We start from the raw sequence: 16,393 nt of genomic DNA on the forward strand, positions 1-16,393 counted from the left end.
GTGGAAACTCCAAATTATTCCTAAAACCTCTCTTTAACTCTGCAGTTCTTCATCCTTGTGTGAAGAATGTTGTTACAAAGCAGAGATAACTTAGCTATTTATCTTCCTGACACATACAGCTACTTAAGCTTTTAGGGATGAAGAGTTTTATTCTGTTAGAACTGCTGACCACTGAGATAGAGCCCAGTAGAGGTAGCACAGGGAAAAAGAAACAGAAAAGGTAGAGGTTGTTAGAAAACCAAAAAATAAGCTACCAGAGCAATTAAATGAAGGGATGGAAACTAGAAAAATAGGGAGAAGAGGCACAGGATAATCATAAAAAGCTTGTCCCCCATTTTGGTGAAAATTCAGCGATTATGTGACGTGGGGTTTCGGACAATTCTAGTCTGGAAACTGCTGGGAGAAAGCGATTGTTTTCAAACTATTCATGGTAGATAATAATCAACATGAAGAAATAGAAACCTTTATGATCACAAAAGGGTAAGAATGAATTGATCATAAATGGAGGTATTTCAGTCAAATTTGGGTTTTAAAGCCTGCTTTGTTATAGTAATTTTGGATCAGTTAGGTTTTTTCATCTTTGAAGGATTATTGCAGATCTCACATGAAGAATGAATAAAAGATTTAATATTTTTCTAGCGCTTGACTGAGAACATGCCACACAATAGGTACAGGAAGTACTAATGTTTCTTGAGTTTGCAGTCACTAGTGATCTGTTAGTTTTATGTGGCACTTGCTTAAAGGGCTAGTGATTGTTGCATTTTGACCTTAGAGTGTTGAATGAGACATTATGGAGGTAAATGTGTTCTTGATTTGGCACAGAGTTCAGTGGCTGCACACTAATATATCCAATACATTATCCCATAATCAACAGTAAATGGCAAAACTGTTTGTTTATATGGCCAATTAACTGAATGGCCAGCTTTCAGTGATGTACTGTACACTGAGCTTAATCAAATAGACTGGATTGATGGTCAACAGCTGTGAGGTTGACATAATCAAATACCCTTTGCGGAGAAACACCTGTTAAAAGGACACCTTACTACATAAAACATTGGGGAATTCCAGAATAATCTCTCTCAACAGAAAAAACATTTTGGGTGATTTGGACTAACTATGTTTCTCAAACCTGTGCTTATTGGAATTCTTTAAAGATTTTAAAGTTCTTTTTTCAATGAGAAAGATAACAAAAGGACCTAGAATTTAGTCAACAAGACATGGAAAATCAGCATTCTGCACATTGCCTAAAACAGTCTGCATTTCTGCTCAGGGACTATTCTCAGTTTGCCCGATATTGGCCCCTCATTTGTCTTAATCATGGCTTCCAATCACTGCAGTTAACAGACACGCTGCATGACTGCTCAGTATCAGTTTAACCTGCAGCTTAATGCCATATATAATAGTAAAAAAAAATAATTGGAGGAACATTTAATTACTTACTTTGAAGGTAAGAAATCATTATTGCTAATCTGTGATGCACACCAGAGGATAATTAGAGCATGTAGATTTTAGGCATAGAATTGTACCTATCTATTTATACCATTGCCACACATTTACACTCTTGTATTAAAAGTATTCTCTGAGTTTTGGGGTTTAGTCAAATTGGATTTCCAGTTCTCTTCTATGTCTTCAGCCTGGCAAATGGATGGCTGGTTAGAAGGTCTGAGGTCCCTGAAGTCTCTGGGCTTCTGTTTGCTTTCCCTTTAATTGTCTTTCTAAACTAATTACCTCTCTGTGTTGCCATAGAGTATTTTGATGAAAAATACAGATGACTTTGCCAACAAAGTAAAGTAGAAAGTGCTGCAATGTTTTGAAGAGATGAGAACTCAGTTTGTGCACTATTAAGGTCAATTCTCTGGCTCAGGGGAAGAAGACAGAGCTCCCGTTAATTTGATATCACAGAGATGGGCCGGTAAGTGGGTCCCAGGACAGCAGCCATTTCCCCTCTGGTCTTAGCTCCCTTTCCAAGCTACTCTGTACGGACTCTGCACACGTTGGGGATGGAGACTGGACAAGGTGTGCACGTTAGAGGCTCACAGGGCCTGCAGCTGCTATCATGCTCTATGTCTATGACAGTTTTCTGAGTATCTGCCATAACTGCTTTGGATTCTGAATGAAATAGCAGCTGCCTAAAGCTGCTGGCTCCCGCTGAGCTGTTCTGTGTTTTTTGCTTTGTGCATACCTCATATGAGAAGGGGCAGTTAGGTGTGGAGCAAGAGAGTTTGTTAGTTGCAGCTTCACAAGCTTCACTGGATTTTCACTAAGGTGAAGAAAACTGCTCCAAATATAAATATTAAGAACAGAACACCCTAGGGCCCCATTAAATGAGGTTCCCGAACTAGACACATGATGAAGACATGAAGCCATTTTATCATCTTGCAATGCATAGCATGTCCAGAGCCAGTGAGGGTCAGGCAATGAGGAAGGCTCGCATAGGAAGTTCATGTTAGTCTCAGCAGTATGTCCTCTAGTGTTCTCGTTACCCTCTAGTTCTTTCAACATGAACAGAATGTTCTCTTCCATCATGAAAGAGGCCTGGGTCTGGTTTGATGACAATTTTCCTCATTGTGCGTGCCCCTGTGGACAGATGCACCTCCAGACGACCTTTGTTGAGGAGTATCGCGTAATAAGCCTGCAAAATGACAAATGTTATCAAAGACTGTCAGGGTCTCCTTGTTGACTTCACTTTAGAGCTTCTGTGATAGAACTCCAGGAACACTTGCTCTGAGATCTTACCTGGTCAGCTGAAGACCCTATGTATTCTTCAACAGAGTTTTAACAGGAGCTAGGAATGCATTTTGGTCACTTACCATTTTTTTTCCTCTTGTAGGATTTAGAAAATACATGTAGTATTAGTGAAGTTGTCTGCAAGACACATTTGCAATACTGAAGGCAACAGCTGTGTGCACGGTGGTGCTCTAACTTACAAAACTCAGCAGGAAACAAAGGTTGTCAATCAAGTCCCCTTCCCCTATAGTCACAGGTGGACAGGAAGCTTCTCCAAGTCGGGTCTGACTCTCAGTATCACGGCATTTTGCGGAGGTAGGCTTCAATCTGTTCTTTAAAGCTGGTGGAGTGGATCACTATAACCAACGTGTAACTTGTCTGTCACATTTATAAAGGAAGAGGAAAATTTTTCATCACAAACATGCCTGCTGTCTTCCTGCTACAGTTACCATAGCAACAAGAATGGCTTTGATATCTGGTTATGAACCCCAGAGAGTTTGAATGCAGTTCTCATCTTCCAAGCGGGTACCACATGTTCTCCTGTTTTGTTTTGTTTTTTTGTATGGGGTATCAGGGCACCTGCTGCAAAATCATTGCTCAATCCTTATGTTAAATTTAGTTACATTTTAATCCTTCTTCCTATGTCATTATGCAAAAATGGCTCAGGTTATTGAATTGGACTTCAGCTGATGAACATTTTTTTTCTAATTTCTTCTGTCATAAGAATACTATGATGAACATTTTGTGCATATTTCATTGTGTACAGGTGCATAAGCTTAGGTCTTTATCTAGCAGTGGACTTACTAGATAACAGAATATGCACATGATCAGTCGTAAAATTGTTATCCAAAGTCACTAGGAATTTACTCTCCTTTTAAGCTTTTTAAAAAGATTTATTTATTTTTATTGGATAGTAAGATAGGAGGAGACACAGAGAAGAAGAACTTTTGTCCGCTGATTCACTCCTCAAGTAGCCATAACGGTCATAATTAAGCCAATCTGAATCCAGAAACCAGGAGCTTATTTAGGATCTCCTACATGGGTTGCAAGGTCCCAAGGCTTTGGGCCATCTTCGACTGCCTTTCCAGGCTACAAGCAGGGAGCTGGATGGGAAGCAGGATTAGAACTGGTGTCCATATGGGATGCCAGCATGTGCAAGATGAGGACTTTAGTCACTGGGCTACTGTGCTGGGCCCAGGAATTTACATTTTTTTTTTTTTTTTTTTACCAGCAATAATTAGGATTTCCCTAGTCTCCAGATCATTTGAGTACTTGGTATTGGCATATTATATTTATTATTATTGCTATTATTTTGCCATTCTATTGAGTATACAGTGTGACTTCAATTTACATCTCCCCTATAATGGTAATTTTGGACATTTATAAAATATTTTTGAGTCAATCATGCTTTCTGTGACATATCTTTTTGATCTTTTACTCATGGTTGCCTTTTTTTCTCTCCCTGGTTGTTTAGAATTACTTTAAAAAAAAAAGATTTACTTACTATTTTTTATTGGAAAGTCATATTTACAGAGAGAAAGAGAGTCACAGAGAGAACTGATATCCACTGGTTCACTCCCAAAGTGCCTACAACAGCTCAAGCTGAGCCCATCCGAAGCCAGGAGCCAGGAGCTTCTTCTGGGTCTACCATGTAGGTGCAGGGTCCCAAGATTTTGGGCCATCCTTGCCTGCTTTCCCAGGCCACAAGCAGGGAATTGGATGGGAAGTTAGAACAGCTGGGACGCAAACTGGCCACCTGTATGGGATTCTGAAGCATGCAAAACAAGGATTTAGCCACTAGGCCATCAAGTTAGGCCGGGTTAGCATTACTTTTATATACTATTTTTTTGTAGGTTATTTTCATGGTGTATTTCCAGAATGGGACTTCTGCTTGATGTTCAATCAAAGATTTTAAAGTTCATATAGTTTCAGTATTTGTAATCTTGCATTGTTCAATAAGTCATCTGCTTCTCCATCAAAGTTATCTTTCTATATTCTGAAGATGTTACAGTTTTTTCTTCCCTATGTAAGACTTCAGTTCATTTATTTGTGATATGAGTGTAAAGTAAAAATTGAGCTTTGAGTTTCCATGTAATTAACCAGTTGCCCTGAAATCATTCACTGAAAGATCCACTATGTTCGAAGTGCTGTGCAAAGTCACCCCTGCTGGAGGCTGTTCTCAGACGCGGGTATATGAAGAGATCACCATACTGTTCTGCTGGGAGAGTTCTCCATGAGTTAACACCAGTATGCCACAATCTCAATTTTGCAGATATGTGGGGGCAACCCCACAACTCTGATCTTCTACTTCAGGTTTTTGTGGATTTTCAACTTTGCATACTAATTTTAGAACTATCTTGCCATGATTTATGAAAGGATGAAGTGCTTTTTTCAATAAAAATGGCATCATTTGAGGAAAAATCAGCATGCTTTAAATATTAAGCCTTTAATATTTTTTAGTGAAATTATGTATATATTGGGTTTTATGCCTATTTTGTTATCATTTTTTAAAAATATATATGCATGTTCTTACATTAGGTTTACTTTTTGTTTCTTATTCCATTGGAGTGCAGTAATAATGGTGATCCTTGTGTTGGGCTTGATTTCCCAGCAAATGTTTTAAAATACTTCTACAGTTTTCATGCAGATAACTAAGAAAGTTCTGTTTTCTGTTTACTGGGCAGTTTTAATCATGAATGGCTGCTATATTTTACAAAATACTGAAATTACTAAATGATTTTTAGATGTTCTACTCTTAATCTTTTTGTATCTTTGACATTATCCAAATTATTTGTTTTTAATTTGTTTAATTTGTTTTTATTAGAAAGGCAGATTTTTACAGAGAGAAGGAGAAGCAGAAAGATCTTCTGTCCACTGGCTCATTCCCTAAGTGGCTACAATGGCCAGAGCTGAGCCGATCTGAGGCCAGGAACCAGGAGCTTCTTTCAGGTCTCCCATGCAGGTGCAGGGTTCCAAGGCTTTGGGCCACTCGGCACTGTTTTCCCAGGCCACAAGCAGAGAGCTGCATTGGAAGTGGAACAGCCGGGACACAAACCTGCATGCATATGAGATGCTGGTGCACACAAAGCAAAGACCAGGGTTTAAGCTGCTAGGTTACCATGCCGGACCCAAATTATTCATGCTTGTAAAATTTTTTATAAAGTACTAATGTTTTGTGTTAGGATTTAATTTTTAGGGAAGGAAATAAAATGCATTATTCAATATTATTGATTATAAACATTAAATGCTAAGAATGGTTCTTATACTAAAAATCACATGATTTAGTTTTTAGATCTGCGCTAATATTTAAGGACATTATATATATAAGTCAATTCATTCTACTTATCATGATAATTAGATAATTTCTGCATATTCTCTCACTGCATTAAGTGAAACATTTTATCTATCTTAAATTATTTTTTACATATCCTAAAAGATTTATTTATTTGAAAGGCAGAGTGGCAGAAAGAAGTATTTGTCATTCACAGATCCATTCCCTAGATAACTGTAGCACACAGGGCTAATCAGAAGACACTCAGGAACCACATGCAGGTCTCCCACATGGTAGCAGGGACTCAAGGACTGGAGTTGTCACTCACTGCCTACCACGTGCATTAACAGGCAGCTGCTCAGACGTAGAGCAGCCTGGCCTAATACTAGGCAAGCTGATGTGAGCTGCAAGTATTCCAAGCAGTGTTTTAACCCACCATGCCATAAAATCTACTCTCCCAAATCTGTTTTTTTTTAAATTGATGTGTGTTAGAGGAAATCAGAAGTAGTAAATATTCATGATATTTGTACCTGGGAAGCTGAAGAATGGCTTCAATGAAATCAAATGGTTAGGGGATATAAATACTGAAACATCTGGTTATATAGCAGATGCTCCTTCGGCTTTATTTTAACATTCTTGAGGGGATATTGTAAGCTATAGTCATTCAAGGATTTTGCTTGTGTTCTAGCTGTCACCTTCTACCCCTCTCTCTGTATTTTTTTTGTGTTCAGAAATTCATTCAGAACAAATTAGGCTACAACATATTACACAAGATTATCCACAGCAATTGGAAAAAAAATCAGAAGGACTGTAAATGCAAATATAAGGAACTCTAGTTAAAAGTCGATGAATCTGATAAGAAATTAGAGAAAGGATTAATGTGTAATTATTTCAAATTTTTCATATTTATGCATATGCTCAGCCCTGATGAACAGAGGTAGAAAGATAAGTGTGACTTGGCACCTGAAATTGAACAGAAAGAAAATCTTAGAGAAGACATTGTCTGAAGATGTTTGAAATGTAGGGGCCAGCCTGGGTAAATGGACTGCTCAGTCTTAGTTAACCAAGATAAGAATAGATACAAATGGTGAAAAAGAAAGAGAGAGAGAGAGAGAGAGAGAGAGAGAGAGAGAGAGAGAGAGAGAGAGAGAGAGAAAGGGTTCAAAATAAAAAAAAAATGGAAACAGTTTGTTTGATGAAAGCATTAGAGAAGAGATACAGGGTGAACTGCTGAGAGTACCTGTCCAGTCTGCCTTCGCTTCCTCCTGGGTGCTGGTGTGCCTCCACTTCCCAAGAGGATGATTCCAGATTCGTTCTTGGTACTGAAGGACAGATTGATTTCTGTCCCTACATCAATTGGCACGGGGGAGAGTTCCACAAACCCAGGCTTGAGGAAACTAACTGTGTGAACATTCTGTGGATGAGAGAAAGAAGAAATGAAAACTAGAACTGAAAATTTACATTCATTTCCTCACCTCACTCATTCTATCCAATCTCTTTTATGGAACACAAAGCAACTTTAGAAAGTGTGAAAAACCAGTTTCATAGAAAACTCAACAGCAGCTGAAGAAATACTATTTTCAGTTACAACTTCAAATACTTCGATTAGCAGTTTGGGTTAAAACAAAAATTATGGCCTCTGCTTTTGATGGTACAACTTCTGTTTGAAAATACAGATTATTATCGGTAACATTCTTTTAGGTTTAAGGCTGCCTTCCTGAGTCTTGTTGAGAACACTGCATTTAAGCCCTTGAAAATATTCCGTCAGTTGTTTTACAGATGAATGTGACCACGGCCTATGCATGCGTTCTCAGTGTTGTTAAATGGATAGTCTCCGAAACAAATTAAAAATCAACTGAAGCTAGGCCTTAAAGATGAATCATTTTTCATAAAAATGAAAATGTCTTTTGTTGACGATAATAATCAAGTTACATTTAGACAATAACAAAGTACAAAAGGGAGAAAATTCCCATATCCCAAAATGATGATGCAGCTTTTAAGACTTCACCCACTCACTCGGTAACTGAATCTATCTGTTTTACACTCTTTCTTCTTTCCTACATTTGAGTTGAACTATGTTAGACATGTTCATTTGCAGCGTGAGCTATATATATCTCTCTGTCGGTAAACATAAATGACTATCATTTTAAATGTCTGGAAAACATTCTAGAGTGTGAACATGCTAGGCCAGGCCACACAGGTATTTGAAATACTGAAGATATTTACCTTTAAAATCTTACAAGGAACCCTTTATATGGACCATGTTCAGCCCTCACCACAGTATTTCAAGCCCAGCTGAATTGCACAAGAGCTTGTAAAATGTATAATCTGTTTTTTTATTCTAATTTTCAAATTGTGGAGTATTAGATCATTTAGATAAAACTACTGGGCAGACCTTTCAATATTTATCCGTGTCAAATTTCTGCATCATACTTTATTTGTAGAATAATTTCTGGTTACTAGAAAGTACTTTTGCAGAACTGCCATTTTCATGCATAGAAACCATTCATTGTGTGGACAGTATTCTATATTTATGCATGTATCTTTTGAAAGCAGATGGAAGTTAAGCTTTGAAGGTTAGAATTGTCACTAAAATTTTCTTTAAGAAACCACTATAGATCTGTAGTTTTATTTTTAATGCATTTCATTTTTTCTTATTGTCTTTGGCGAATTTTAAGCTGGGGTCTATGGTTATGAGCAATGAAAACTCTGAAATTCCTGTTCTTTATAACTCATTACTAAGAAGCCAAATTCATTTTTCTTTTCCTTGTTTCCCTTCCTCTTCCTAAATTCTATTAGGGTGTCTCAAAATAACTTTAATGGGAAGAAGCAGCCAAAATGTATTGTTGTATTATAGTAATGTAATAAAAAATGTAGGTTTTACTCATATTTAGCATTTTCTTATTTTAAAAAAATGCATCCTGATTGAGTTCTCATAAAGTTTAAATATATCATTATTAGTTAAAAAATGTATGTAAGATTTAGATTTCACAGTTTTCAGGATACAGATTTAGAAGCATAGAAGTTACTCTTTCTCCCTCTTTTTTCCTCCCTCTTTCTCCTATTAACCCCTTATTTTTCCCCTAAATTATCACAACAGGAAATTCATTAGCTTCATAGTAACAAGCTTAACTTTGCAATATGTGATGGCATCTTTACATAGCAAATAAAGGAAAAGGTAAAATGACTTAAAGATAAAACAAATCTTATTGCTCATGAGTATACATGTATGTTGCAAACAGCAATTGACTATAAATGTTTTAATCTCACAGAGATTAAGATGTTTGTGCTCTGTGCATCAGTTGTCACAAATCTGGGAACAGATATTTGTCTTTTTGGGACTGGCTCATTTCACTTTTGTTGCAAACAAGATTTCATTCCTTTTAGGGCTGAGTAGTATTTCAGAGTGTATATTCAGCACATTATCTTTATACAATCATCAGTTGATGAACATCTGGGTTGGTTTTATATAGTAGCTATTGGGCATAATGATGGGATTATAGGTAACCTTCTTATATGCAGGTTTCACTTCATTGTATGTATTCCCAGAAGTGGGAGGGTTGGGTCATAGGGTACATCTATTTTCAGATATTTGAGGAATCTGCATACTGTCTTCCATAGTGGTTGCACTAATTTACATTGCCACCAACACTGGATTTGAGTATCTTTTCTCCTGCATTCTTGCCAGCATCTTTTTTTTAATTTTTAAAAAAAATTCTGTATATTAGTCATTCTCACAAGGTTTAGGTAGAACTCACACTGGTCTTATTTGCATTTCCCTGATATCTAAAGAATTTAGACATTTTTTCATATGCTTATTATCCATTTGAATTTCATGTTTTGAAAGATGCCTGTTGAAGTGCTGTATCCATTTCTTAATTGGACTGTTTATTTTGTTGTTGTCGAGTTTCTGAGGCTGTCAGTCCTGGATATTAGTTTTCTATCTGTGTTGCCTTTTCTTTTGGGTGTGTCTTCACTTTATTGATGATTTTCTTTGCAGTGCAAAAGCATTTTAGCTTGATGTAATTTAATTTGTTTATTTTTGCTTCAATGGCCTGTGCTTTGGGAATCTTTTGCAAGAACTCTGCCTACAACTATGATTTGCATAGTGTTCCTGATGATTTCCTCTATAATTTCATGGTGTCTGATAAAAGAATAGATCCTTGATCCATTTAAGAGTTGACTTTTTTCTTTAATAAAGCGTGAAGCAGGTTTCTTGTTGAATACATCTTTACATGTAGATAGATACTTTCCTCTGGGTTGATTTCAGTGTGCCTCTGAAATATTAGTTGGCTCAGATGTATGGGTTCATTTCTGGCATTTCTATTCTGTCCCACTGATGTACATGCCTTTTTCTTTTTCATTTTCTTTTTTCTTTTTCCCTCCCTTCCTTCCTTCCTTTCTTGCTTTCTTGCTTTCTCTCTTTTTTGTGTCAGTACCAGGATTAGATGGTGGAGACCAGGGCACTCAAAACACTTTCAGGCGTATGAGTGAATGAGTCATTCCCAGATACAGATTTTATTAGGTTATTTCCAATATATCATTATGAAGATCTGAGGGTCCTTTGTTCAGTTATTCATTGCATCAAAGATGTCAGCAACCATCAGTACTAGTTATATTTAGCGAGTCATAGTTGGTTTTTTCTGCTCATAGATACCAGGCTATCTGGTATCCAAAAACTGACCCTGCTATAGACTCAGATCTGTGAGCCATGATCTCCAGGGCTTCTATGGCAGGCGGGCAAAACTGTAGGATCTCCATAGTTAGTCCCCACCATAGACGGGCAGGTGCTGTATCAGCACAGGACATTTCTTGGTAACTTCTATTTCTTTATTTAGTGTTTTGTACTTGTCATCATAGAGATTCCCTCTTGTCTTTGATTAATTTATTCTAAGGGATTTAACATTTTGCTGCTGGTGTGGGTGGCACTTCTCTTACAAATTCTCAGTCATGCATGGAACTGTTTGAGCATACAAAGGCTACTTATTGTTTGTGTCGGTTTTAAATTCTGCAATGTTCTCAACTCTTACGAGTTCCAGCAAGTTTTTAGGAGAGTGTTTGGGTTTTCCATTTTTAAACATGTTCTCTGCAAACAGGGAGAGCTTGACTTCCTCCTTTCCAAAGTGTATTCCTTTGATTTCTTTTTATAATGGCACTAAAGTTTCCAGTAGTACATTGAAACGCATACTAAGATTGAGCATCTTTTTTTGTTTGGAATCTCCCAACTTTTCTGCACACAATATGATGCTGGCATTGGAGTTTTGAAAACTGCCTTGATTATGCCAAGGAATTACCCTACTATCCCTAATTTACTTAAGGTTTTTAACTTGAAATGACACTGTATTTCATCTTATGCTTTTTCTGCAGCTATTGAGATAACCTTATAACACATTAACAAACCAAAGAATAACAACCATATCACATTTACAGGTTTGCATAATGTTGATCTATTCCTGCATAGTAGAGATAAATCCCACTTCAACTGGGTGAATGATCTTTGTGATGTCTTGCTGGACTTGGTGAGCTAGAATTTTATTGTAGATTTTTGCATTTATCTTCATCAGGGATATTAGTCCATAATTTTCTTTCATATATCCTTTTCTGATTTGGGAATTAAGGTGATATTGGACTCATACAAGGAGTGTGGAAGAACTGCCTCCCTTCCTTTTTTAAAAATTTATTTATTTATTTATTTTTAAATAATACATATTTATTAAAAATTCAAATACAGAAATAAAAGCACAATATCCCACCCAGTATACAGACAGCGACATAAAATTATGTAAAATTTATTTTTATTTTTTATTACAAAGTCAGATTTTTTTATTACAAAGTCAGATATACAGAGAGGAGGAGGAGAGACAGAGAGGAAGATCTTCCGTTGGATGATTCACTCCCCAAGTGAGTGCAACTGCTGGTGCTGCGCCGATCCGAAGCCAGGAGCCAGGAACCTCTTCAGGATCTCCCACGCGGGTGCAGGATTGGGCTGTCCTCGACTGTTTTCCCAGGCCACAATCAGGGAGCTGGATGGGAAGTGGAGCTGCCGGTATTAGATCTGGCATCCATATGGGATCCCGGGGTGTTCAAGGTGAGGATTTTAGCCGCTAGGCCACGCTGCTGGGCCCTACCTCCCTTCCTATTGCTTTGAATAGATTGTGAAGAATTAGAATTAGTTCTTGAATGGTTTGGTATAATTTAGCAGTGAAATATTCTGATCCTGGACTTTTCTGTGTTGGATGAGTCTGTATTACTGTTGTAGGTATTGTGCAATGTAGCTTTTGGATGGCTTCACAACTCAGTTTTGGTAGATTATGTGTGTCCAGAAATCTATACCTTTTTTCTTGATTTTTCAATTTATTCCATATTGCTGTTTATAGTAATTCTTGATGATTTTTTGCATATCTGTAGCATTCACTATTTCCATTTGTTGGCTTTACTTCTGACTTTGGGGGGGTCTCCACCCTCTTTTGTTAGTTGGACCATGGATATATAAATTATTTCTTTCAATATCTGGTGTTTTGGTTAATCTTATGAACCTTTTTGATTCCATTTCTTTATTCTCTAATTTTAATTCTGCCAATTTGGGGTTTGTTTTGCTCTTGTTTATCTTGATCATTGAGAGTCATTGGTAGATTGCTTATTTGATGGCTTTCTAATTTCTTGATAGAGGCACTAATTGCCACGAACTTAATTCTTAGCGCAGTTTTTTTTTGCCATATCACGTATGTTTTGATGTATTGTGTTGTCATCTTCATTCATTTCTAGGAATGTTTTTTCCCATTTAATTTTTTTGACCTGCTGTTTATTCCTTAGACTGCTCGGCTTTCGTGACATCTAACCTACTGTTCATTCCATATGTGGTTCACTCCACATGCATTTGTGTATTTTCTGGAGTTTCTTGAATTATTGATTATCAGCTTCATTCCTTGGTGGTCAGAAATGATACATGTTATACTTTCAATTCTTGTGAATTTATCTGGCTTCCTTATTGGCTATCTTCTAGTCTATCCTGGAGGAGTTTCCATGAACTGATAGAAAACAATATGCATTCTGCATCTGTAGATATCAGTTAGGGCCATTTGATTGATGGTATAGGTCAACTCTGCTGCATGTTTGTTGATCTTTTGTTTGTTTCACGGGTCCATTGGTCATAGTAGAGTATTGAGACATACCCCGTTATTGTATTGTAGTCCTTGCCTTCCTTTACATCTGATAACAATTGTTTTAAGTGGACCTGGAATTGGGCGCATATACATTTAATACAGTCACCCCTTCTTCTTCTTCTTTTTTAAAGATTTATTTATTTTATTACAAAGCCAGATATACAGAGAGAAGGAGAGACAGAGAGGAAGATCTTCCGTCCGATGATTCACTCCCCAAGTGAGCCGCAATGGGCCGGTGCGCGCTGATCCAAAGCCGGGAACCAGGAACCTCTTCCGGGTCTCCCACGCGAGTTCAGGGTCCCAATGCTTTGGGCCGTCCTCAACTGCTTTCCCAGGTCACAAGCAGGGAGCTGGATGGGAAGTGGAGCTGCGGGGATTAGCACCGGTGCCTATATGGGATCCCGGGGCTTTCAAGGCGAGGACCCTAGCCACTAGGCCACGCTGCCGGGCCTGGCCACCCCTTCTTATTGCATTGATCCATCAATCAATATATAAAGCTCTTCTTCATCTTTACTGGTTTTGTGTTAAAGTCTATTTTGTCAGATATTGGAATGAGTACACACAATCATTTTTTTTCCTTTCTTTTAAAATGAAATACATTTTCCATCTTTCCACTTTCATTCTGTGTGTATCTTTGTTGAGGAGGTGTATTTTTTATAGACAGCAGATAGATGGGTCTTGAGTTTTTGGTCCATTCAGCCAACTTATGTATTTTGACTAGAGAATCTAGACCATTTGAGCTTAGGGTTACTGAAATGCAATGACTTGGTCCTGTCATTTTAACATAGATTTCCTTGTTATTTGCTTTAGATTTTCTATGTAGCTTTATTAGGAAGTTCTCCACCTTTTTTTTTTTTTGATTATTGTGCTTATCACACACTATTTCTGTGTGTGTCATATCCGTAAGCATAGTATTGTAGGGTTGGTTGGTTCGTGGGTGACAAATTCTTTCAATATTTGTTTTGGTAGTCCTTTATTTTTCCTTTATTAAAATTGAAACCTTTACTGGGTATAGTATTCTGGGTTGGCAGTTTCTTTCAGAATATGGATTATGTTTCTCATTCTTTCCTACTCCCACAGGGTTTCTGATGAGAAATCTGCACTAAATCTTATTTGAGATTCTCTAAAATTATCACCATTTCTCACATTCACATTTGAGAATCTTTTCTTCATATTTATTGAAAGTTTCACCCTAATGTGTCATGGTGAGAATTGTTTCTGGTCATCTGTTTGAAGTTCTCTCTGCTTGCTCTACTTGGATATTCTTTTTTTCTCCAGTTAGGGAAGTTTTCAGTTACTATTTCACTAGTAGGTCTTCTAATCCATATCTTCAGGAGAGCCTAAGACACTAACATTTGGTTGTTTCATGATATCACATAATTCCTGGATGCTGTTTTTGATTTTGCTTAATTCTTGTCCTCATTATTATTTTTTTTGTCTGAGATTTTCCCCAAGAATTCTAGTCCTGAGATTCCTCCCGCTCACTGGCAGTGACTCTGCTAACTGTTGCACCGTCACATTGTCTTCATGTCTTCCGCAGTTTCTCTGCCACCCAGTCCTCTGCACACGTTGCCTGGGATCATACTTTGTCTGACGATCCCTTGTTAGCCCCTCCCAGCCTAAATGAACAGGTCTTTAACCCTGTTCAGCCATCTTGCAACCCACTTATAAAATCTCTACTACCATTTGTTGTTGACAATTGATTTTTACAAGGGAGAAGCTATGGCCAAGGGCCTTTCTTACATATGGATCAGCACTAATTGAAGACAGTGCTGAACAATTAATAGTAATTGAGAGGTGTTAAGCTGCTTAGCCAAGAAGAATAGTGACTGAGGATATCTTCCAACAAGTGACTTTGTAATTTTGTAGAAGACTAGAGTCTTTGTAGCGTTGGATGAAACAGACTCAAATCTTTGCTATCTCAAAGAGCAAGAAGGATGGATTTCAAAGTTGTTGATCAGATGGCATGCACTAAATGGTTATGCTAAAAATCACTCCTTATTCGTGTAAATACATTTTAGAAAAAAAATTAAGGTGCTAATAAAGTCACCTAAATATATATACAATGAATAAGTTTAAGAAAGTTATCAAACATGATTAAAGGATCACATAGTGTTAGAAAGAATTAGAAAAGATATTAACATTGTACATAGCATACACAATGATCATACATTTGGAAGAATGGACTGTAATATTCTATTATTGTAATATTTATAGCACAATAATTTCTACATTTCAAAAAGTTCATGAAAATTTTTATAATACATTCATAATTTTTCACACTCATTTTTTTCACAATTTTTTTGCATGCTAGATAGTTTTATCATTCATTTATCAACTAAGCCCAGGTTAGTTGAAATATAAAACTACAGTAACAAAGGAGTGAAAACACACAAATTGAACAAAATGATATGAACATGTTATGGAGCCATTAAAAGCAGACTCACCTCCAGTGAGCATCCTTTGGTAACACCAACATAATCTGGGCTACTGAGTATGTTGTATGGAGTTCTTGAAATTTCTATATCTCTGAGACAACCAGAATATTTTTTCAAATTCACTTCTGGCCTGTTGGAAAGTTAAGTGGAAAATAAAAGTGACATCATTGAGCTGATGGCAGTTCAATCTCTATTGGCAGGAAACTATGTGGGAAAATACATATCTATCAAACTCTATGCACAGCACCCAGAGAGTCAGCAAACTACACTTTCTGTTACCTACTAGATGTAGGAATTACATGTTAGCACCATCCTGCAGAAAAAAAAACTTCATGTAGTACTTTTTCTCTTTAAAAATAATCCCCTTGGCCCGGCGCGGTAGCCTAACGGGTAAAGTCCTTTCCTTATCATGCCAGGATCCCATATGGGCGCCAATTCTAAAACCGGTAGCCCTGCTTCCCAGCTTCCCATCCAGCTCCCAACTTGTGGCCTGGGAAAACAGTAGAGGACAGCCCAAGGCCTTGGGATCCTGCATCATGGGAGACTTGGAAGAAGCTCCTTGCTCCTGGCTTCAGCTCAGCTTGCACTGGCCGTTGAGGTCACTTAGGGAGTGAATCAGCGGATGGAAGAGCTTTGTCTCTCCTCCTCTCTGTGTATCTGACTTTTCAAAAATGAATAAATATATAAAAAAAAAAGGTCCCTCATAGGGACTGCTGCTATGGGTCAATAGCCCAGTCCTTTACCTTGTGGTGCCAGCATCCCAGCACCGGTTGGTATCTTGGCTATTCTGTTTC

At 37.4% G+C, this 16,393-nt stretch overlaps 1 protein-coding gene across 3 annotated transcripts in view; it reads right to left on the reverse strand.

Annotated features, from left to right (window-relative positions):
* LAMA2 (laminin subunit alpha 2) overlaps positions 1 to 16,393 on the reverse strand; it is a 634,064-nt gene that overhangs the window by 26,589 nt on the left and 591,082 nt on the right. For all 3 annotated transcript variants that reach the window (XM_058676547.1, XM_058676596.1, XM_058676658.1), the window contains 3 exons: positions 15,609 to 15,729; positions 7,239 to 7,412; positions 2,484 to 2,632 (listed from right to left, as the gene is read on the reverse strand). In XM_058676547.1, coding sequence (XP_058532530.1) covers positions 2,484 to 2,632; positions 7,239 to 7,412; positions 15,609 to 15,729 — 444 coding nt within the window. The remainder of the gene's footprint in view (positions 1 to 2,483; positions 2,633 to 7,238; positions 7,413 to 15,608; positions 15,730 to 16,393) is intronic.

The sequence above is a fragment of the Ochotona princeps genome, chromosome 1, assembly GCF_030435755.1.
Source record: "Ochotona princeps isolate mOchPri1 chromosome 1, mOchPri1.hap1, whole genome shotgun sequence".
In the NCBI taxonomy this organism is placed as follows: Eukaryota; Metazoa; Chordata; class Mammalia; order Lagomorpha; family Ochotonidae; genus Ochotona; species Ochotona princeps.